This window comes from Drosophila obscura, unplaced genomic scaffold (assembly GCF_018151105.1).
Source record: "Drosophila obscura isolate BZ-5 IFL unplaced genomic scaffold, ASM1815110v1 contig_187, whole genome shotgun sequence".
In the NCBI taxonomy this organism is placed as follows: Eukaryota; Metazoa; Arthropoda; class Insecta; order Diptera; family Drosophilidae; genus Drosophila; species Drosophila obscura.
In genome coordinates, this window is record NW_024542775.1 from 1,193,494 (window position 1) to 1,217,089 (window position 23,596).

General features: G+C 37.7%; 3 protein-coding genes across 17 annotated transcripts in view; 1 reads left to right on the top strand and 2 right to left on the bottom strand.

The window, feature by feature from the left end:
- Positions 1 to 6,475, bottom strand: LOC111070782 (ATP-binding cassette sub-family D member). 5 transcript variants are annotated; one of them, XM_022361680.2, is made up of 9 exons: positions 6,302 to 6,475; positions 2,497 to 3,138; positions 2,330 to 2,428; positions 1,887 to 2,026; positions 1,657 to 1,829; positions 729 to 1,591; positions 574 to 663; positions 396 to 521; positions 1 to 335 (listed from the first exon to the last, which is right to left on the bottom strand). In XM_022361680.2, the coding sequence occupies exons 2-9, from the start codon at positions 3,105 to 3,107 to the stop codon at positions 236 to 238; spliced, it is 2,202 nt and encodes a 733-aa protein (XP_022217372.1). In that variant the 5' UTR covers positions 3,108 to 3,138; positions 6,302 to 6,475; the 3' UTR covers positions 1 to 235. The 5 variants fall into 5 exon arrangements, with proteins under 5 accessions (XP_022217372.1, XP_022217371.1, XP_022217369.1 ...); XM_022361679.2 differs by having other exon boundaries at positions 6,201 to 6,475; XM_022361677.2 differs by lacking the exon at positions 6,302 to 6,475 and adding an exon at positions 4,851 to 4,933.
- LOC111070783 (tetratricopeptide repeat protein 39B-like) lies at positions 6,141 to 10,575 on the top strand. 9 transcript variants are annotated; one of them, XM_022361685.2, is made up of 8 exons: positions 6,141 to 6,165; positions 7,198 to 7,280; positions 7,353 to 7,673; positions 7,724 to 7,881; positions 7,941 to 8,124; positions 8,175 to 9,010; positions 9,067 to 9,201; positions 9,255 to 10,566. In XM_022361685.2, exons 1-8 carry the CDS (start codon positions 6,156 to 6,158, stop codon positions 9,349 to 9,351), a joined length of 1,824 nt encoding a protein of 607 aa, XP_022217377.1. In that variant the 5' UTR covers positions 6,141 to 6,155; the 3' UTR covers positions 9,352 to 10,566. The 9 variants fall into 9 exon arrangements, with proteins under 9 accessions (XP_022217377.1, XP_022217380.1, XP_022217378.1 ...); XM_022361688.2 differs by lacking the exon at positions 6,141 to 6,165 and adding an exon at positions 6,752 to 6,826 and having other exon boundaries at positions 7,193 to 7,280; XM_022361686.2 differs by lacking the exon at positions 6,141 to 6,165 and adding an exon at positions 6,799 to 6,826.
- The window catches only part of LOC111070779, a 22,220-nt gene continuing 8,062 nt past the window's right edge, over positions 9,439 to 23,596 (bottom strand). For all 3 annotated transcript variants that reach the window (XM_022361665.2, XM_022361662.2, XM_022361663.2), the window contains 4 exons: positions 20,878 to 21,065; positions 20,186 to 20,813; positions 14,775 to 14,995; positions 9,439 to 14,673 (listed from right to left, as the gene is read on the bottom strand). In XM_022361665.2, the coding sequence (XP_022217357.1) occupies positions 10,928 to 14,673; positions 14,775 to 14,995; positions 20,186 to 20,813; positions 20,878 to 20,938 (4,656 nt within the window). In that variant the 5' untranslated portion in view covers positions 20,939 to 21,065 and the 3' untranslated portion in view covers positions 9,439 to 10,927. The remainder of the gene's footprint in view (positions 14,674 to 14,774; positions 14,996 to 20,185; positions 20,814 to 20,877; positions 21,066 to 23,596) is intronic.

Below are 23,596 nucleotides of genomic sequence, written 5' to 3' on the forward strand. Positions count from 1 at the left end.
TATAGTTTAACATACATAAAGTCGTGCACTGACCTTTGTTTATTTTGTGGTGTGATAAAATAGCAAAACATAAGAGAATTCTAACTGCTTAGGTGTTCATATGAAATTTATAATCAATTTTTACGACAATGACAACGATTCCGACACAAAAAGCACATTTTTCCTTAGAGAACAACTTAGTTAAATATTTATATGTAAATATATAAATATACATGTGAAATACTTAAAACGGCAGTTAATGAAGGAACTGTTCTTTCTGCTGCTCATTTGAATCCATTTTTCTAAAACGCCAGCTTCCCAGACCGTCAAACTCCAAAATGTGTGTGTGATATTTCCTAATTTGTAGAAAAAATTAAATAAAAATCGAGATACAAAAATACACTTCCAGATCTAACCATAGAGTCGGTCTGTGTGTTATTGTCAAAAGCGTTATTCCCATGCTTTTCGCGATTTCATATATCGAGCTCTCAACATCTATAGAAACTGCGCTGGTACATTCGTCAAGTAGAGCATAACGTGGCCTATGAAAGAAAAGAATTTATACCAGATTTTTCTCACGTAAATTATTCGTACTTATGATAAAAAAGGCGAGCTATCGCCATACGTTGTTTTTCTCCTCCAGATAGAATGTCCTTCCAATCGCGAACAACATCAAAACTATCACTAAAAGTAGAATACAAAATATTATTTGAAGTAGTAAGGAGTAATAAGTAATAAGGAGTACTTACCGTTGAGCAATGTGCTCTAAGCTAACCATTTTTAAAATGTCTTTTAGCTCATTTTCTGTTATGTTCTTGCGTTTCATATCATCTCGCGTATCGGGGTATATTATTTGGTCACATAAGCTGCCAATGGACATATACGGGCGTTGCGGAATATAGAACATGCAGGGTTTATCTTCCACAGGCCGTGGAATATGCAATTCCCCAGCATAGATGGGCCATAGTCCACTTAATATACGGAATAGGCTGGACTTTCCACATCCGTTTGGACCCGTTATTAGCAAATGCACGCCCGGCTCGATGCAAAGCGTTAGGCTTGGTACAACTATATCACAGTTGGGTGTCACTACTGGAACTGCTCGTAGGGTGATGGACATATTTCCGGGATCATCCGTATATATAATGCGGCCTTTAGCAACAGGTTTGCCATCACGGAATTCAATTATACCATTCATCTCATCGTTTTCTACCACTGTTGCCTTACAATAGACTCCCTGAGCGGTCTCCTCAAACACATCCATCATGCCAGCTACACGGTAAGTGTAACCAGCAAGAGCAACAATCTCCTTGTAGGAAGACATCAATCTTTCAATGGCGTCCGCTGCAGAAATTAGTAAATTTCTAGCTGTTGTCAAATACTGAGTGCGTTCGCTAACATTGGACTCAGTGGTAGAAGAATCAACAAGAGTTGATGAATCGCCGGCGCTGCCTGTCAGAATAGGTAAGGATACCATAATCATTCCAGTACCGGACCAAACGTATTTCATAAAGAATTGTTCAAGCATTATAAACCAAAGCTTTTGGCTAAAAATGTTATTCATTTGATTGACAAGGCGATTGTATGCCTGTCTTAGCTGCTGCATCTCCACCTAAAAATGTAATTAATTATTATTATTAATTATGTTTTATAATCATTTGGAAAATAAAAATTGACCTTATGACCTCCATAGAAAGCTATCTCTTCAGCATTTGTTATGATGCGTGAGTGTATATGCCTAAGGTAACCATAGCGGTTTGCCTCTTCCGATACCAGCTGTCCAAACTTTGGTGAGACAATCCGTAAGATGTGCGCGGTTAGGGCAATAACACTTACAGACAAAGCCGGCCCTGAATAGTGGGATATAATACGTTATAAGAGCATTAACGCATATATAATCCATTAACCTGTTAGGATATTAGCTTTCATTTTTCTGGACGATCTCATCAATGCTAACCCAATTAGCATCAAGTCGAAACAAGGCTTAGTCAGGCTACTGTACAAATGAGCCACAGAACTGGCAAAAACGGAAATATCTTCAGTGAGCCTATAAAGATTATAAAAATTATATTTGCAGATATTATCTTGTATATTTTAGCGAACTCAATATTTATATTCAGGTTTGTTTTGTAGCTAATGAAAGACAAAGGTACTCATTTGTCATCTAAGGGATTCAGCCAGTTAATAGCCGCACGTATACACACATGTATTTCTGGCCCAGGAATTTAGACACGGTTACACTTAGGTAGGTTAAAAAATGTATCAATAATAATGAAAATACACACAGCCAGTATCTTTGTTTTAAATGAAATGACAATTCCTGTATAATTTTATAGACATTTAAGCTCACCTATGATCCGCATTTTCGATACGTCCGTCCAAATTTGATACTCTATAGTAATTTTGATTCTTGAAATATAATCGGTAGGAGTGACGTACCAAACGCGTTCTATAATTAAAAAGTTAAGTAGAGTTAAGAGTGGAGTTAAACTCTCAATACACAATTTTATTATTTACCGGAAAGCGAGTGCCAGTTTACTTTCTAGAAAACGTATCATTGAATTCACAAATGTAGCGGGGATAGCAATACCAAACCATTTAAGCAGAACGAGGGAAAACTGCTTAACGTCCTTCCGCACTATAAACTTAACAAGTGCGCCCTCTAATGCGGCCACATAAATACTGAGGAAGGTGCGGGAAATGAGGCAAAACGTGTGTATGCTGAGCAAGCCTGTCTCATAGCACAGGGAATTAGGTATCATAATCTTGACCAGCATTCCCAGTTGCTTCAAAAACTCTTTGTTTAAACCAGGCTCGATCATCTGCTTATTGGTTTTATTTTTTAATTTCTGTGCGACCAATAATTTTTCTGCTTCTGCGAGCTTCAAATCTTCATCGGAGCCATCTGTTGGTGATGGAGTTAGTCCCCCTGTGTTGCTTTTTGTTTTTCCCGTTAGAATCTTTCTTGGGGATTGTGATTGCGTATTTATTACATACGGAATTGTGATTTTAATAGTAAGAGCTACTATAGCACTGGTCACGAGCACGCAGCTAAAAGCGTGCTTTGTAAGTCCATTCTGTTCACATTTGTCCGCTATACGGTCAACGTATTTGGATAGAACGGTCATATTTACACAATATATAGTATGCCTGGTGCGTCTGTTAAAAATGTATCGAAATAAATGTAAGAAAACAATATTTTTAGAAAATAAGCACAAGCTAGGGAAGCTCGCTTCGGATTCCGAAGCTTTCTAATAACTTCCTATGCCAGGCGTAGCTATAAAAATTTAATTATCTTCAAACAAGCTTTTTCCAGACAGACTTGTTTTCCACCCGATAATTCTTATAGAAAATCCCTTCAGTGCTTAGGTATAAAACATTAATTTTGAAACAATTTTTTCGATTGTTCCTATGGCGTACAATTGATTTGTACATAGTCCGATCTTGGTGGTTCTGGCTTACTGTATATGTATGTATCTATACTGCAAAATTTTGGATCTGTGGAAAATAACGACCAAATATCTTCGAATTGAGGGTCTACTTTGCACAGAAACAGAGAAGCAAAATAGGTAAGGGAGAGGGCCTGGTTGTGGACAGGGACCTAGTGGTGACACGTTGTGGACACCTTGGTTTTGTTGTACGGCTACACAAAGACGAAGGCTTCTTTGTTGTTAGTAAGCCGATGGAAAGCTCTGTGCTTACTTCTACTGAATGCATTCTTTCTTTGAAGGAAAAGGCAGCTCAGAAAGATGCTTCTCCCCAAAATAAGCGTGGACGGAAGGCATATCTGACGATGATCAGGACTTCTGTATCATCTGTCTGCACCTTCTGCTAAGGAAATTGACCAAACTTTTGTGGTAAATTTGGGTTAATTCCTTTCATATTTTTTAGTTTTAAGCGTATTTTTCAGAAGCGCATATTTTTTTTCCAAAAAAGGTCACTTTACTGAATTGTTTATCAAGTATTAACCGGTTCGGTTCCGGTTCCTATGCAAAATAAAATTTAACAAAGAGTATAGCCGATGTTAACCAAAATTTGTATATCAATTCGTGGGAATTTAATAACATTTGGAAAATTTACAACGCACAAAAAACTCGGATTTGGCTGATCAGAATATCGTCATACACATTTATGTATATAAAAGTGCACATATTATAAATCTGAGTATCTTAGAGTTTAATTCTTGACTATATGTATGGTTTTTATATGAGAGAATATCGAATATAGCGTTCCACTTTTTCCGATCAGAAATATTGGCGAAAAGTGGGATTTGGTAGGTGGTACACGTCAGAACCCGGCACGTTTCTATGATAACCCAAACTTCATACGAGTAAGGATATTGTAAGAAACGAGAAGGAACGTGTGAGTCGCTTCTGTGGACGCGACTCTGCTTTTATACGCGTAAAATATTTTACATTTTTTTTGCTACATCTGTCATCTACATCTAACATGTTTATTCTACAATGTATATTTCACATCTTCTCTGCGAAAGATCGCGCACTGCATAGGGCAGAGTGTGTGCGAGCGAGAAAGAGAATACTCCGTTTTTAGTTTTCTGGTATCTTTAAAATTGTGGCTGCCACAGATGTTCGTCCTTTATAGGGGCGGGGCGAAAGTTTGAAATACACTTGTAGCAGTGTGATATCACATGAGTCTAGAAACAAAATTTAGTTGCTCTAGCTCTTATAGTCTCTGAGAACTAGGCGACAAACAAGACGGACAGACTAACAGACAGACAGACAGACATAGACTCGGCTATTGATGCTGGTCGGAAACGTTTCCCTCTGTACATTACACACTTCTAATATACCCCTTAGATCTTTTTGAGTACGGATATAAAAACAGATTTTCAAAGTAGCATTTAATAGTACAAATCAAGAGCCGTCGCTGTCATTCGGTTCCGTCGCGGTTTGAAGCAGAACTAGTCTATAGCGTTTCGAATTTCTTGCTTAAGGCCACGTTAAAAAATACTTTTGATTTGCTTCAACAATTGATAAGAGCTACTATAAATTAACCATCGCGGATATCTTAAAAATGTACTTATAATTTGGCCGGCGGAAGATTTTTTTTAATTGATCTGCTGAGCGGTTTTAATTTGTTCGTAAGAAGGAAGTTTCGTCATTTATATATACATATACAGACTATCTACATTTTATTGTACAGGTCGTAGTAGTAAAAACGGATTGCAATTTTCGTATATTATTTATGTACAACTTTATGTACATTTATTTCATAAATATTTATTTATGTATTCATACATATATTTACTGAATATATATAATAAGGTGAAAAATGCAAGAATTTTCGACATTATAAAGTTTGTAGAGGCAAACTGGTTTGGTTTCCAATGAAATGCCTATTCGATAACGTATCTAACACAGCGCGGCTCGCCACACAGCTATGGATGGTGGATGGTAGCAATCATAAATCCAGATTAGCTGACGGAAGTTGATAGATTATCAATTGCAAGAGGACTTTGAATCTTGTGTAATCTGCTTAGACTGTTTCCACTTCTAATTATTAACCGATATGAACTTTGGAATAATAGGCATGAGATATGTCTACATATGTATGTCACATAAACTTTTCTGCGTTTTCAGCAACTAATTTGTATATGGTTGATGTTCAAATTACTAAGTCCATACAAAGTCAGTACAGTGCAGATAACAAAATAAAGCTGCACTTTTCTGGCTGCCCGATCAGCTGTCTTGTTTAATTATATCATAAGTATATCTACATACATCTACATGTATGTACATATGTTAGTGAATGTGTATGCATGTTTGTACCCACGTTGTGACATTAACTTTTTTTTCAAAGCTTACGAACTTCATACTTTTGTACGTACTTATATATGTACATGGATATATATATATATATATTGACAGATAAATACGTACGTACAAACAAAACAAGGTAAACTATTGCGGAAAATAAAACAATATCATAGAACAGCTTTTATAATAAATACTGCAAATTCATATTAATGCAACAATTTAATGTACATGTACGTGCATATGTATGTATGTACGTATGCACAGGAAATCGCAAATTTTAGAAACGCTCGGTTAAAGCTTAACGAAACATTTGTGTTTTTTTATTTAGGTGATTATATGTACATATTTATGCATGTCAAATATTATTATAATGTCCTGGCTGGTATTTGTTGTGTATCTATGTACACAGGTATGTATATGTATGTATGCATGTAAGAGGCATACCATGGATGCAGAACGAGCCCAATAAAACACTACCGAACAACAACACATTTGCTTAAGGCGTAATCGTATATTATCTTCCTCACAAATGATTCACACTTTACCAACGACAGCGGGGGCGGGCACGGATAAAATATCAGTTTGACGAACGTTTTTTTGTTTATAATATTGTAAATCTACAAGAAAATATGAACAATAGTATAAAATAGAACAAATCGCGTCTGTTAATACAATGTGATAGGCATTGCATGCATGCGGAACACAATAAAAACACGACCGAACCACAGAAAAGCTTAAAGCTTAATGTACATACATATGCACATAGCTTTGTGCACATATATATATGTGTATATATACATACAGACGTATACGTATGTATATTGATCTACCCTTTCTGGGTATATGGTTTTGAGCAGATGTTTGCATTCAAATGTACATAATATGTACGTATGTATGCATGTATTGTATTCTTAATCAGCTGTTTTGTGCTTTAGGTTGTCAATTCTTTTAGACGACTTTGAAAATTCAACACCCAAAAGGGTGGAAAGTAGGGTATATTTTTGTGTATGTATGTAATTCTATGACAAACAAATTATCTGAAGAGTAAAATAATCAGATGGCTTCTCATGGTATGGACGAAATACTACGGAACATGGACACGTGTATATATAAACTGAAAATATTTTGTAAAATAATCATATTGTAGGGGTTATGATAGTCGAAATACGTAGCGTTAGAACTTTAACTATTTATTGTATGTATATAAAAGTATTTAAATACATACATATGGACATATACTCGTATACGTAAATATACGTACAATTTCTATTATAATTGTATCACCAATTAAAATTAGATTTTCCCATTCCGGTTCTGTTCTAAGCCTAGTGCCTAGCTCGGACTGCTTCAGTCTAAGTAACTGTACGATTGTCTTTCGAAATTATTTCAATTATTATACTTATTACAAATATAGTATAAATATAAAAATCTACCAGTTTAGACTTTCCCAAGATGTCGCTCACACACGCAGCGTTTAAAGATGTTCGCAAACGGGATTCAAATGAAGAAGAGTCAGATTCCGAGGTATGTGCATGCATCCAACTTTTATTATTTTTTCATTGTTAGTTGAAAGCTGAATTGATAAAAATTTTCCAGGAATATTATGATGCGTGCTCTGATCAATTCGATATGAAAACCAATGAAACTGATTTCAAGACATCTTTACAGCACGCAGAATTGGCGTTGCAGTATTTTTTTAATAACCAATTTGACGAAGCACGAAATATTTTGCAACCATTAGCCGATACAAGCTTTTATCACTCATTGGGATATGCAGTATTTTCTTTTCTTGAGGCTGTGCTAACTTTCGAAAATGTCGAAGGTGCGTCAGCGAAAATAAAAAAGTGTATAGACCTTTGCCAATTATTCAGGAAAAAGAACACTATAACTGAATCCATCACCAGCACTTTCAAGAAGGTAGCTATCCAGTCGAGGACCCAATGTTTCATTTCCTAAGTGTTCCTCAGAAAAACTATTCCCAGCTGACAGACCAGGAATGCCATGCTGAGCTGTGTTTAGCAGAGGCTTTATTAATGAACGCTCTCTTAACATTCATTGAGGATGATAATCTTAGTGGACTGATTCGCGGTAGCCTCAAAGTACGGCAATGCTATAGTGGTTTCAGGTGAGAGTGACTTTTATTGCGATTACTATTTGTATTAGCGGTATGTATCTATGCAACAGAGCATGTGAGCAAATAATGAAGTCTCGTGTATGGATCTTGGACGCGGACAAGGACTCCACAAAGTTAAGGACCCATTTTGACAGTGGAGTGTATATGGGAATTGGAACGTTCAACCTTATGATATCTATATTACCCGGACGTATACTAAAAATTCTTAAATTCATTGGATTTTCGGGCAGCAAGGTACGTTTTTTGGTCAACCTCCCAGCTAAAGCATGCTGTTTTTATTTTAGAGTGCGGGCCTAGATTATCTAAAGAAAGGAAACCGAGAAAAAGGATTGCGCCAGGTTCTTTGCGGATTGTCTTTGCTTGGATATCATCTTATGGTAATCGCTATGCTAAGCGATCGGCATTCGGACTCCGATATACAGTTGTGCGATGAAATACTAACATCCCAGCTTGCCAAATATCCAAAGGGAGGATGGATACTTTTTCTAAAGGGACGACTTGAGCTAATCAAAGGAAATTTATTTGCAGCCGAGTCGTGGTATTTAAAATCAGTGCATTCACAAATCGCCTGGCCGCAACTTCATCACTTGAGCTTTTGGGAACTTCTTTGGTTGAACAGTCTAATGGGGAATTGGGCAGAAGCTGAACTATATGCAACATATTTATTGAAAAATAGTAGTTGGTCCCGAACCATTTACACATATCATTTAGCCGCGGTGAAATTGGCATGTATGCAACAGAGAAGGACCGCTGCTGGTACTGGTAGCGACCCTGATATAGAGGCTCTAATGCTTGAAGTTCCCGCATTTAGGCAGAAGATATCTGGGAAATCGCTACCAATGGAGAAGTTTATGATTAAGCGAGCCATTCGTTATGGCGCCCAAAACGGCAATCTCGTGCTCCCGCTTATCGAGCTAATGTATCATTGGAACATATTTAAACTGTTTAAAGCGAACTCACTCATCGCGGAAGGTATTCTACAGAAAATTAATAAGGAGCTAGCCCTGCTCAAGGACTCCAATGAAACTACACAATTATACTACGCAGACAATCGAGCCCTTTGTCTCTTGCTTCGTGGGGCGTACTACAGGCAAATGGAGCAACCAAATTTAGCTCTTCAGTAAGCGTGACTTGAGCAGAAAAATACATCCAATTCTAACAACATATTTTTTTCAGGGACTTGCAAGATTGCTTAACACAAAGTGGAATTAAGGAGGACCTATTTTTAATGCCATATGCTTATGTTGAGTCCGCCCTTTGTTGCGTACCTTTAAACAAAAATGAAGCCATATCCATGCTACAGGATACCAAGTATGCGTAACTTGATCAATTCCATAAACATTATTATCAAGCATCATTCACAGGAAAAAGTTTTCGCATTACGCTTTAGAGTCCCGACTGCACCTGAGGATACACATGGCGTTAATGGATTTAAATGATAATACCGAAGGGGAATTGTAAAATCAGGATTTTGAAGATATTAATTTTTTTGTTACTTTTAGGCACGCGTTCCGCATAAATCTGTTTTGTATTGCGCAGAGTAGGAATCAAAGCATAGTATATTGTTCAGTAATATTTTTGTCATTTTATTGTGGGAATTGGTAATTCCATATACTCGTACATGCGAAATTTGTTCATATACATTATTGAATTATAAGTATACATATTTAATTTGTATTATAATGGAAATTAATTAATGGTAGTCTAACCACATAATTATTTTTGATGTGTTGGTATAGTGCTTAGTGTGCATAGTCTGATTAATACTATAACCTTTTCCTTATTAAGTTCTCAAATTGATCGTACTTAATAGAGCAGTATAAGTTAGTTAAGAATACATTTATGTTTGATCAATTTAACATTCGAAAATGCAAAAGCCTTAACTAATCAGTACTATGTATATTAACGTGTCATTTTAACAGGCTATTAATTACTTATTTTCTTAAGAGCATTACATTTGTGTATATTTCTTATTTTAAATGTTAGTCTTAATTTGAATGAAATCATTTTCTTCAACATAGTAAAAATTCATTTTGCTGAGCACTTAGCAAGACCAAGAAAGCAAAATCCCTTGTATGTTTTTATGTAGGGGTTAGGTTAGTCCTAAAGCCAATTACACATTATGTATTTACACAAGACACATACAAACATATGTGTATATGCATAGTGCCAATTAACTAAATTCACGGAAGAGATTTTATTTAAGTTCAATTAAAAATTGTATTTTTCTTTTTTTTATTTCTGTCCAAACTTTTGTACATATTTTGACTGTCAGAAATAAAGAATTGATACTAAACGGAATAACAAAAATGGACCGTGTGAAACTGAATTTAAGGGATATATGAGTTTGTACGCAGATAAAAGTAGAAAAATAAAAATCGTAGTCTAATTTAATATCAATGGCTAGTGGAGCCCCAAAATGTATAATTTAAGTATATATGTATGTACAAAGCAACAACGGCCATATATATGAAAATATACTTTGAGGCTAAACCAAATAAGTACAAAAAGAAAATACGGAAATAAAACAATTATTTCTAATGCTTTTGAAAGATCCTGGTTCCTGAATACCTTTAAATACATATTTAATATGTACATCAAATTATTTGGGCCGACGAAATGTAGACCAGACACTCGCTACGTATGTATTGAAATTTGTAAGGTATATGGGCTGCTATCCTTGCATGGACAGAAATTGTTTATATAAGTTTTGACTCTAAATTATGAGTTTTATGAAATAAATAAGATTGATATATGTATATTAAATACGTATATATGCTATAATGTATTGGATCGTAAATATGTTTATGCTTTACCGACTGACAATAATTTGTATATATATGTTTTTGTTTTGCTAGTTTTTTTATATGTATATCACAAGTTTGAAGAGAGTAGAAAGTGGTGATTTTACTACTATTGGCATAAACCGACAATTAAAACAGATTGATTCAATTGGCTTTAACCGAAACAAGATGATTATCGTTATGGCATACAAAGCAACGTAGCATGTTCATACGTACGTATAAAGCAAAAATGCTTAGCAATCGATGCCATTTAGAGTTGCACTGCAACTTGGATGGCGAAGAGACGGCACAACGACACCGCTGCTATCGCTTCTATCTGGTATGGAGTCAATTTGCGAATTATTGGGATCTTCAATAGCCCGAAAACGTAGAAATCCTTGCTCGGTCACTAACATGCTGTCCGAGGCACTCGAAGTCGTGCATGAATTGGATGAGGCTGAGGCAACCGAAGCTGACGAAGCAGCACTCAATTCGGAACGAAGCTTTCCATTATTTTGTACATGCAGATGTGGATGTTGCAGGTGCGAATTTAGATGTGAATGGGGGTGTTGCGAGTGTGCGTCATGGGTACGATTTTTTGCGATTGCAACAAGTGCAGCTTGCGATTTGTTATTGCCAATTGAGTTTTGAGTGTTGATTTCGGACGGAGTGGCCAAACTGTTCTCGTTGTTAATTAAGTTTGTGCACTCCACATTGCTTCCCGATATCATGTCGTCTTCCTCCTCATCTTCTTCTTCGGAATTATGATCGTACGGTAACTGCTGGAGCTGATGCTCCTTAAGAGGAATACCATTTATTGGATCAGCTTGAAATGGTGTTAAATCTGTACCAACTTGCAATGATCTACCATTGGAGGAGCGCTTACTTCTCTGATAATAGTGGGCTCTCTCCGAGAGAGCTAAGGTCTGTACTCCGTTGGCCGTCATTCGCTGGCCGACAACAGAAGATAATGGCACAGCCATAGCTCGACTCGGCGTAGGCCCCCCCAATGTCATGCCTCCGTTAACAATACTGTTCAAGGTTCCACTTTTGCGCACACCGTTAAAAAATCCACGCTCATATGAATTATAGCTGGCATAACGCCCGCCCCCACCATTCGATGAGGAGCAAGAGTTTGTCGAGTTGGAACTGCGACGCTCGGTATTCTCAAAGCCGTTACGCTCGAGCGAGGCGTTTAGTTTCCTCTCCCGACTTTTAGCTATCTTGAGCCGGTCATGATCGCGCTCCGGCCAGCACTCAATGTTGGGTTGCAGTTGGACATTATTTATAGATTTTTCTTTAAACACGGGACGTTCAAAGTTGTTGAATTCAAATCTAGAGTTATCCTCCTCTAGTGGTTCCGAGTAACATGTGTCGCTTTGCAACAGCATAATTTGCTGTTGTGAAGAGCCCGAGCCAGAGGCAGAGCCAGAACCAGACTTAGAACTAACAACATTTTTGTCCAGTTTTTGCATACTTTCCACCGCTACAACTGATGAGCTCGTACGCAAATCAAAGTTTGGGTTTTCATAATGATCTGTTGTAGCATCCGTCATATAGTCCGTGCTCATGTATGTGGTCTGTTCATGAACTCGCATATGATGTTGATGCTGATGCAAATTCGGATGCTGTTGTTGCTGCTGATGATAGCTTTGTGCAGCTTGAGATCCGTATTCTGCCATATTATGGTTAACAGCGCTTCTAACTGATCCGGTATCATACGGCCTCTGGTACATCGGCTCCTGCAACTGGTACTCGCAGTTGCGCCCACTCGGGGATGCAGCATTGGGCCCTATGGGATTGAGAGCATAGCTGTCGTCGTATATGAGTTTTCCTGTTCGCATGGTATACGTATGGAGATTTGTGTTGGCATTGCAAATAGCCGGATAATCAGTTTCAAACTGCTCCTGGCTGGAGCTCGATGTACAGGGTAAAAAGAAGTTTGTAACATTAGAGTTGTGAACGCCATTTCCGCCATGCTTTTCCCTAACTGCATTGGCAGTGCTACCGCCGCTAGTTTGGCCATACGCACCCAGAGAAACCACGGGCCCAACGATGCGTACGTCCCCATTTAGGCCAGCTGGAGTATTTGGTGAATTTGGATCGACGCTAGTCTTTAGGCCAGTCACCCACGATATTAGGGTTATTATCGCGATCTCTATAAGTCGCAGGGAAAACTGGTATCCCCATTGCAACCAGTCCACCTCGACTATGTTCGCTTGACGCGACGACGAAATGCAAATGGCTCCAAATATCTGTAGAGCAGCTAGAAGCACAAAAAGCAGAGCCGTAGCAATCGTGATGTGTATGGCGTAGGATAGGTTCTGATAGCCGTGTATATAGTTCTGGGACTTGCTGCGCAAGATGCGCTTCAATATTCGATATAAATAGAGATACAGAAATCCCAGACTGAGGCATATGAATATGTAGATGATCTGACAAATGAGCGTTAGGACGCGTGGAGGTGGAGGTGGACTTGCCAGACTGGCCGATGATGAGATCGTCGCAGCAATTTGACTTTGCTGATAATGCACCTGCTGACGTCGAAAATACTGCTGTTGCTGCTGCTGCTGGAAGTACAAGTGATGGTTCTTAAGCGTATACGATTCGACGTAGTGCAGGGTTATACACAGCACAACGTGAACGCCACAGCCCACGACGACTGTGAGAGGTCTTATTAAAGCCGAGTAACGATTGTTCTTGTGATTCAACGACTTCAGAAAGAGAAATAATATTAGCACAGAAAAGGCAACTGTCAAAAATGTGGAGGGGAGATTCAGGAGAAGCTCTGCGACAAATATATTAAAGGTCCCATGGATATTATAGGCATCGTAGCAGAGAAAAAATATTCGCATTATGCAAATCGTTATCAGTATGAGATGAATGCAAACAAAATACGACTGTGCGAAAAGATGTGTTAGCTTATTATAAGTGAGAAGTTTGTAGAGTGAGTACACTGATAATATTGTGAAAAGTACCACCGACAGGTATATATGTATGTTCCAGGCCCAAGTCCAGGTGGTGTGCGCTGATGCCGCTGCCGCAGCAGCAATCTCGTCGCGAGCCCCGCCGCTTGGACCCTGACCCTGGCCCTGAATAGTCGAAGCAAATGTCGTTGTCGTCCTGCCTGTCATCTGCCCAGATTGGCCAGCGTTTGTGGTTGCGTATGAGAACGATGTTGCCGCCACATCTCCAATAGCAGCTGCAGCCGCCGGTGTGGTCAGTGCGGACTGGTTCGCGTTATCATAAAAATCAAGCTGACCTGACAGATGTTTGCTTTGGTTGATGTTTGGACTGGCAGAGGAACCATCCCCTTCGGTGTTGTCTTCGTTTGCGGAAGAGTTTTCGATTAGAACAATTGGAGAGGACGGTGGGTGATGGAAGCTAGTGACCGGTCTCGGGGTCACCTGCTTCAATAGAACTGCTGGAATGTCACTTTTTTTACCATTTGATCCAAGAATGCGTCTTATATTTGGAAGCACCTCTTGCTTCTTATTGGGTCCACTGTAATCCACGCTCTGCGCACCCTGTCTTTTTGAGCCAATCTGTTCGCTTAAATAATCTTCGTTACTGGATGGCTGTCGGGCCGGTGTATTAAGGGCTTTTTTTCGATCAATACCGACCGTATCGAACACCGCGTCCTGAGTGCTTGTGGACACAACAGGACTCTTGGTATCCACACCATTATCATAACTTACATTCGCTATCAAAATGCCGTTGGCCTCATTGCTGTTGCTCCCCAATTCGGGGGGTCGAATGGGAATCCTGTCCTGGCTGGGCATTAGGCTGGGAGGTGGAATGGGTCGCCTATTAATGGCTATGAGGCCCTCATTATTGGAGCCGCGTAATGTTGGCTTGTCCGCAAACGGGTTTTGATATTCCGGTGGCAGTGGTGGCGTGAAAAAGGTTCGCGATGGCGGAGAGTATAGTGGAATATCGCCCGGATACATTGGTATTGTCGGTGAGTGAGCTCCAATTGTTTTTTTCAATAGGTTAGGTACTGCAAATAAATTTATTTTATCAGTAAGCTCTACTGCACTTGCATGTGCATACATAATATACAGATATGCTATGTATAGCAGGAAAAGGAACAAAACTCACTTGATGGCGGGACTGGTGTGGAATTATACTGCATTGTGTGACGATGACGATCTCTGTCATGCGAGTGGTGACGATTTGGATTGGGGTAAGTGGGATTATTGTTACTTTTCAATATGTCAGCATTTGGCGCAGAGGTGGGCAGTGCATGATCTCTTTCCAAGTCTAGTTCGTAGTTTCTCTGACGACCACTTGTGATCTGTTGTTGATGAACGGACTGATATCTAATTGGAATAAAGAAATTGTGGAAGAAATGTAGGTCAGACTCAGAATCAGATATACTATCCATGTACAATAGAGTGGGCTGAAAATCCAAAATTTTTTCATCTTAAGCGAGGCCAAAAATTTTTTTTATCGGTTAATGTTTGGCCCTTTCGCATAGAGGTAAAAAAAATTTTCTTTTGGCCAAGTAAGCCAAAATTTGGGTATATGTGTAAATCAAGAGTCGTATTCCTTCACATTGTGAAGTTCACAAAAAAAAAAAAGAAACTGTTGATAGTTTCTCGGACAAAAATGATTTTTTTAAGCAAATTTAAAAATTTCAGTTTTGACCATACAAAATTTTTAAAATTTGACACTTGGAAATTCTTTTAACCCATTAAGAGCCGAGTGTTTTTAAAACCAAAAATTTTGAAATCTATTTATGTTATTTAAGTACAAAGAACATAAGGAACTCAAAGAATAGTTGTTTTGCGTGGCCTTAACTAGGATGCAGGTGTGAGACTGCCATCTTACCCTCGTAGATTGCTTTTAATAAATAAAACCAACCTTAGTTAGTCGTAGAAAAATGCTTGGGGTGATTTTATGCACAACCTGATCATGGGTGACGTAGATAGCCCTGGCTTGTTGAGCCGCATAACCTTTACGATTCCTATTAGATCAACTAGAAAATGTATTCCTTTGTTTCCTTCGCTTTGTAGATCAAATTATTCCTTGCACAAACCATTTAAGGTCCTATGCTCGAACTTCAATTCCCTCTACCATATAATATCCACCACTAATTCCCTTCCTCTTCTTAAATCACTAATACTAACATACCTTTTCCGTAATTAGTACTATTTCTTAGATATATTTGCATTCTTAGCTCTTTGAGTTGTGTTAAGCTCGAATATTCATCGAAATTAAACACTGCTAATTAAAAGCAACAAATACACTTACACAAATTTAAATTTAAAAAAAAAACAATTTTTCATACAAAAAGGTATAGAAACAAAATCTGTCATACAATTTTCTGTTCTACAGAATGTAACAAAATGAAGTGAAACAAGCGTTCAAACACACATTTTTGACCAAATTTGAGATTTTTTTTTTTGATACATTTTTAATTTTCGAGGAACTTATTTGTAGAAAAGTAAAAAGAAATAATATATAAAAAAAAATTAGAAACAAAGCCACATACTCCGGCTATCATAAAAAAAAAAAACGGCCTGCAATTTGGTGCACGCGTTGCGGAGAAATGAAATGGAACAAATTTAAGATTTTTTTGATTAATTTTTCATTTTTGACGAACCTATTTATAATATATATATTATAATATATTATTAGTATATTAATTAATTAATATATTTTGTGTTTTAAGAATAGGTTCGAAAATAAAAAAAATTTCTTTAAATTTGTTTATTTATTTTTTTGAGGTTTGTTAAATTATTTATAACGAGAAGGAACGTGTGAGTCGCTTCTGGGGACGCGACTCTACTTATACCCGTACTCAGTCTGTATATACATTTCTGAGCTTATGATTTTTTAGAATTAAAAAGAAAAAAAATTTTACATTTTACATTTTTTTGCTACATCTGTTAGCTACATCCACATCTACAATGTTTATTCTACATCTAATATGTAGATTATACATGTACCATTTAGATTCTACATCATCTCCGCTAGGGGTTGCTCGCGCACTGAACGCGGCAGAGTGTGCGAGCGAGAAAGAGAATCAGTAGCGTCAGCAGCGCTGGAGAAGGCGAGGGAACCAACAGAAAACAGACGGACGGACAGACGGACATGGCTATATCGACTCGGCTGTTGATGCTGATCAAGAATATATATACTTTATGGGGTCGGAAACGTTTCCTTATTTGCGTTGCAGACATCCACTTTTACCACAAATACAATATACCCCTTAACTCTTTTTTGAGTACGCGTATAATTATAACGAGAACGAACGCTTCTGTGGGAGCGAGTCTACTTTTATAACCGTACCCAGTCAGTATATAAAGAAATACACTTGTAGCAGTGTGATATCACAGCAGTCTGCGTTACACATATCCACTTTTACCACAAATCTAATATACCCCTTAACTCTTCGAGTACGGGTATAAAAATAGCAGCAATATTTCATATTTTTGCTTTAAAAAAGGAAAAAAAAAAACATTATCTGGCTTATATATAAAAAATCCATTCGTTCCTTATTACAATTTTTGCATGTCGGCATGATTTGCATCTAAAGCTCTGCGTTTCTCACTTTTACCACTATCGGAAACAAAAACCTCAATAGTCGAGTCAGTGATGTAGATACTATCGATACTGGCTCGATGTTTTTGCAGCTCTAATGTATAAGTTATCCGCTATTCCAAAATGTTTAAAACATTTTTAACTCCGCTCTTGCAACATCTCTGCAAATCACTTATACATATCTCCAGCTGAGCACGGATATATAAGGCGACGATCAACAGCCACAAATTTATTAGAGTTTACCTCTTTCATCATATAAGGCTTCCAAGGTAACTTTTAGACGGATGTTATTAACTCTGATTTCAGTAAAGCATTAGACTCCGTATACCACTTTCTTCTAGCACGAAAACTGGATTTTAGGGTTTCCACCCAATCTTTTGAGATGGTCCTTTTCGAAAATTCCTTCTCTTTAGCTGTTAAGGTTACTTCTGGAGTCTAAGTAAGTCGGCAGCGATCTAGGACCTTTTACTTTTCCCACTCTTTGTTAATAACCTGCCTTCAGTATTAAAAAAGTCTCGAGTACTTATGTATGCGGATGATGATAAACTCTGTGTCCAGTATAAAGACATTTCATTTCACTCTCGATTTCATTCAGATCTCAATAACTTTCCATCATGGTGTTGTGCAAATATGGTACACATCGTTCCAGCCAAAGACAATATAAGTATAAGATGCGTAACGCCATACGAAATTTCTGCACACGAATTTTGAATGCTGGCTCTAGAGCTGGCTCCAGGCTCTCTTGAAATTTTTTAGAGAGAGAGCGATCTAGAGCCAGCCGCTCTCTTGTATGCACACAGCATACGAAGGCACACGAAGTTAGTTCTTTGCCGATGCGAAAGCCGAGCCGAGTCGTCGCGACGACTGTATGTGTGCACATGCATACATTTTTTACAGCGCTGTCGAATATACCCTTCACTTTATAAGTGTAAGTTAATTTTGCAGGACGCTTACCACCCCAATATATACAAATACATATGTAATATATATTTAATACATGACTTCACATTGGAATAATTTTCATTAGGGTATTTAGCATGCAACGTATTCAAACCCGGTAAATAATTTCGTTTCTCAACTCATAAAAAGGTTTCCGTCTCGAAAATCGTCCGCTTAGCACAAGTACGCACACATACGCACTTTCTGGTTCTGTGTGTACTCATACATGCAAGCGGATTCTATTTTTAGATTCGTACGCTCTCAAATTTGGGCGAGCGAGATGGCGCGAATTTCGGCGCTGGCCGAAAAATTGTCTTGCATATGGCAATTGAAATGTATGAGCGTTACGCATCTTATACTTATATTGTCTTTGTTCCAGCCCTGTGTTGCCTCCTTACTACCTCTGCGGTGGTTCTCTTGAGTATTGCCTTATGTATGGATGCATCGATAAAAAGTACAACAGGACCGTCCAGCATAAGTAAAAAAAAAAATGTTTAGCCCTGACTTGTTGTGCCGCATAAACTTCACGATTCTATATGCCTTTGTTCCTTTCGCTTTGTAGATCAAATTATTACATGCATCAACCGTTTAGGGTCTTATGCTTAAGTTATTATTCCATTTACCATATTATATATACTACTAATTCCTTACCTCTTCTTAAATTAATCATATAGTACCTTACCCGTAATTAGTTTTATTTTGTTTGTAATTTTGAATGGGTGTTTAACTCTTAAGTTATGTTTAGTTTAAATTTTCCTGTGATATATTATAGAACATGTATCTTTCGTTTAAACGCGTCATGCGGACGCGTCTTTCGGTTTGTTGGGCGGGGGAGGGCTGCTTAACTGTCTCCGGCTTAGGTTCGCAAGGACCACGGTGCAGTCATTGTATATCAACGTCCAAAATATATATATCAGTAGGAAAAGTACACATATACACATTTCCTGGGCAGTAGCGGACTGCTAATGTGGGACATTCTTGTTAACTAACTTTTTTACTTATGGGATTTAATTACAAGCAAAATAAAAAATTGATAATACCAAATTGACAATGGTCGAAAATGACTGACGTCTGTCTGACGAAGGCTGCATTATTAGCTTGACGCTCAAAAAACATAAACATAAACATAAACATAACAATACATTCGCGCTGTTTGAACCAAAGTTAGGTTGCGGAAATACTCTTTAAGCAGTTTTATAAAGAATTTTAGTATATACAGTACGAAAAAATGTCCAAGCGCCTCAAACGTAAGATGAAGATCACCCCAAAGTAATATCGTATTCAGAAACGCTTTATACGGAATATTTCTTATTGAAGATAATAATAAAGCAAAAATAAACTATGAAAATATCGGACAAATTACGAATAAATATGAATCAGATTGAATTGTTATTATAGCCAGAATAAAGAAATTAATTTTCAGTTGCTTCCCCCATTTTCTCCGGGTCTGCTGACGCTATTCTTATTCTGCTTATTCTCTTTCTCGCTCGCACACACTTGCCCTGTGCAGTCCGCGACCTTTGCGGATAAGATGTATAATCTACATTGTGTGTGTATAATTTATATTTTAGATGTGTAATCGACATTGTAGATGTAGATAACAGATGTAGAAAAAAAATGTAAAATGTAAAATATTTTAAAACTCTACATAAATCATAAGCTCATAAATTTATGTTCTGACGTTCCTTCTCGTTTGTGACTCCACCACTCACAGCACAAATCCAATAGAATGCAATCGAATGGAAGAGTTCGGCATTCAATGATATAAGTTAGAATGATGGAGTGCGCAAAACGAAATGAAAGAATCGGCAAAGCCGATGGCCAGACATATGTGCAGCTTTGTTTATGGAATATTTTTTTGTATAGACTGGAATGTAAGAATTAGAAAACATTAGAAGAAATCCCGTTGCATTTGCATTCCATCTTTTTGTTGTTATTTAAGACTTAAGATAAATACCCATAAAAGCTGCTGTTCATGGAAATAGTAGTAAGTAACTAAGTAGGTATAGCTAATTATTTCTTACCTTTGGGTCGTTAGGAGGGGTGTAGCAACTGTGGTTAGGCCTGAAGCATAGCTATTGTCAGGTATGCTGCGTTTCGTTGTAGATGTGCCATAAGCGACCTTTATCAGAACGGCGCCCACACTACGTTCCAATTTTTCCAAGTAACCACTGGCCGCAACTGAAGAGGAACCAGAACTTGCGTGGCTTCCAATTCCAGTCGAGTTGCTATTGCTTCCGTGTTCGTGTCCAACTGGCTTTGCCCGAGAAATATTATTGTTCTTGGACGATTCGTCAGGGGACGTCAGCTTCGATTCCTCCACTAGCAGCGAGTGCGATAAGCAAATATGTGACGTTATCAGTAGCACAAACACCATAAGGAAACGGTGGCGTTGAAGCATAATTAGAGACAGTAAATCAAAGAGAATGCCGCTCAAAGGTCCTTCGATTCTTTTCCTGATCACACGACACCGATAGTGGTAGCTATTTATTTTAACACAGGTCTTTGAAGCTGCGGATGTCTGCGGGATCAGAGCGCTTGATAATACTGATGGGAACCTGATTCCGGGACGCCTTAAACTACATGTGGAACTCAACATCTTATGATTTTGCCTTAAATTATTGTGAACCGTTGGGAAAACGGCTTGGCTGTCTGAATAAAAATAATGCAAATGCTGATTATAGAATGTTTGGAATTTAACTGCAAGAGTACTTGCCTCTTCCTGTGTTGACTCGCTTTTTAACTTTAATGCGGTACCCATAGTTCATTGATGACATAACTCTGTCCTTTTGCTTCCGATTGGGATTCTGTTCATCTATTCGTTTTAATTGCAATCCCAAAACACAAATCCAGAGCTCGATGTCTTACTCTATAGCTGGCTTTCGAGTACAGTACAGTATTCACCTGAATATAATATCGAGAAAGAATACATACAAATAATAATATTTCACAATTCAGATAATGGATGGATAATATACGAGTAGGCATATTAATAACGTTTAATTAAATAATAAAACAAATATATAAACTTTAAATTTTAATTCGACGCATCGGAAATCAATGGGTCGTATTGCAGACATAAAATGAAAATATTGGAAAAGAAAATGATTTATTCAGGAGTTAAGGAGGCAATAAAAATAAATCTAACTTTCAAAATCTTTTATTAAAATATGTTACTTATTTAAAGGATAGTTTTATTTGTAAATCCTTTAGCAGAAACAGAAACATCTACGTCTCCGCAATTAAATATAAACCAATTATTAAAAATTAACCATTATTTTTGTTGCCTAAGATAATAAGAACGGTTAGAAACTATAAACCTACATTATCAGCTATGCTTCGGTTTTCGTAATTTTTTGTGATTACAATTTTGAATTTGAATTTTGAATTGAAACTGTGTGCGCTCTGGTTTTTGTAACTTGTTGCTATCGATAGTGTTTCATTTACAAATTGTTTTGCGTTATTTTTCTTGGAAAATATCTGTTTGTTTTGAAAATGGAAATATTTTAGTTAAATATGCCATCGTTTTGGCATTCGCATTATATTATTCGAAAACAAAACAAACGAGAAGGAATGTGTGAGTCGCTTCTGGGGACGCGACTCTACTTATACCCGTACTCAGACAATATATAAATTTTTGAGCTTATGATTTTTTAGAATTTTATATTCTACATCTAACATGTAGATTATACATGTACCATTTAGATTCTACATCTACGCCGCCAGCGGGCGCTCGCGTACATAACGAGGCAGAGTGTGCGAGCGAGAAAGTGTGCTGGAGGAGGTGGGGAAAGCAACTGAAAATTAATTTCTTCATTCTGGCTATAATTATGATCCGATCTGATTCAGATTCGACAATCTGGTAGATATAGTCATTCTCTACGAATCGTACCTTTAAAATTGTTCCTGCCACAGATTTTCGTCCTTTGTGGGGGGCGGAAGGGGGCGAGGCGAATTTGAAATACACTTGTAGCAGTGTGATATCACATGAGTCTAGAAACCAAATTTAGTTGCTCTAGCTCTTACAGTCTCTGAGATCCAGGCGACAAACAAGACGGACAGACAGACATGGCTCTATCGAATCTTTATGGGGTCGGAAGCGTTTCCTTCTCTGCGTTACACACATCACTTTTACCACAAATCTAATATACCCCTTAACTCTTCCAGAGTACGGGTATAAAAGTGCCTGATTTAATAACAGACGACGTTTTTGTTTAGGTTTTTTTTTGGTGAGGTAAAATTTGGGGGTCATTAGAATTAAATTTATGAAATATATTGAGATATACGAAAATAAATTTTCAATTATATGAACATATATGTATGTTTTTATTTTGTGCAATTCACTTTTGAAATCGCGAGCTCATTAGCAACTGGTTTCAAATCGTAAAAATCTTGAGATTTACGAAAAGCGGAGTCAAATCGTAACTTTTTGCGAATTGCGATTACCGGATATGGCTGTATATTTTAAATTTTTTTAATAAATCTGTCATCTAGATTCTACATATACAATCTAGATTCTACATCTACAATCTAGATTCTTCATCTACAATCTAGATTCTACATCTACAATCTAGATCAGCCGTGGGCACAAGATATAACAGGAAGAGCCACTGCGCAGCCAGACAAACAAAAAAAAAAACAGTCACCATGTGCGTAGCCCAAGACACATGATGTGTTGTTTCAATCTCGAGATCACGGCTTCGAAGAATTTTTGCCCCCTCTTTGACACCAAATTTCAGTGGCATTATTTTTGTAAAGTTTCACGGATCGCTGAACGCGAGCGACGACCGTCTGGGACGACTTGCTGGCGCCTCCCAAAAAACAAAGTGGAAAGAGCCGCGGGAGCTGAAAGAGCCACGGCGTGCCCACCACTGATCTAGATTCGACATCTACAATGTAGCTTCTACATCCTTTTCGCGAAAGGTAACGCACTGCACAGGGCAGAAAGAGAATGAGTAGCGTCTACAGCGCTGCGAGGGGCGGGGGAAGAAATTGAAAATTAATTTCTTTATTCTGGCTGTGGTAATGATCCAATCTCTACCAGATTCGGCAATCTGTTAGGGATGGTCATTATCTACGATATTGCGTTTACCGTTTTGTCGTTTCTTCAAAATTATGGATGACTCAGATTTTCGTTTTTTGAGGGGGTGGACGGGGGGGGCAAAAATTTTCTCTAGCTCTTATAGTATCTTACATCTAGGCGACAGACAAGAAAGAAGGACGGACGGACGGACAGATATGGCTATATCGACTCGGCTATTGATGCTGATCAAGAATGTATATACTTTTTGGGGTCGGAAAGTTTATTTCATTTATTGAATATTTGAATGAAAGGCATTTTTGGAAAAAACGGTACTTTTAATTTTGGAGCGTAAAAGAAATCATTCATCGGTCCAGAAGAGGAGACCCAAGAGTTAGACTAAAAACTAAAGGCA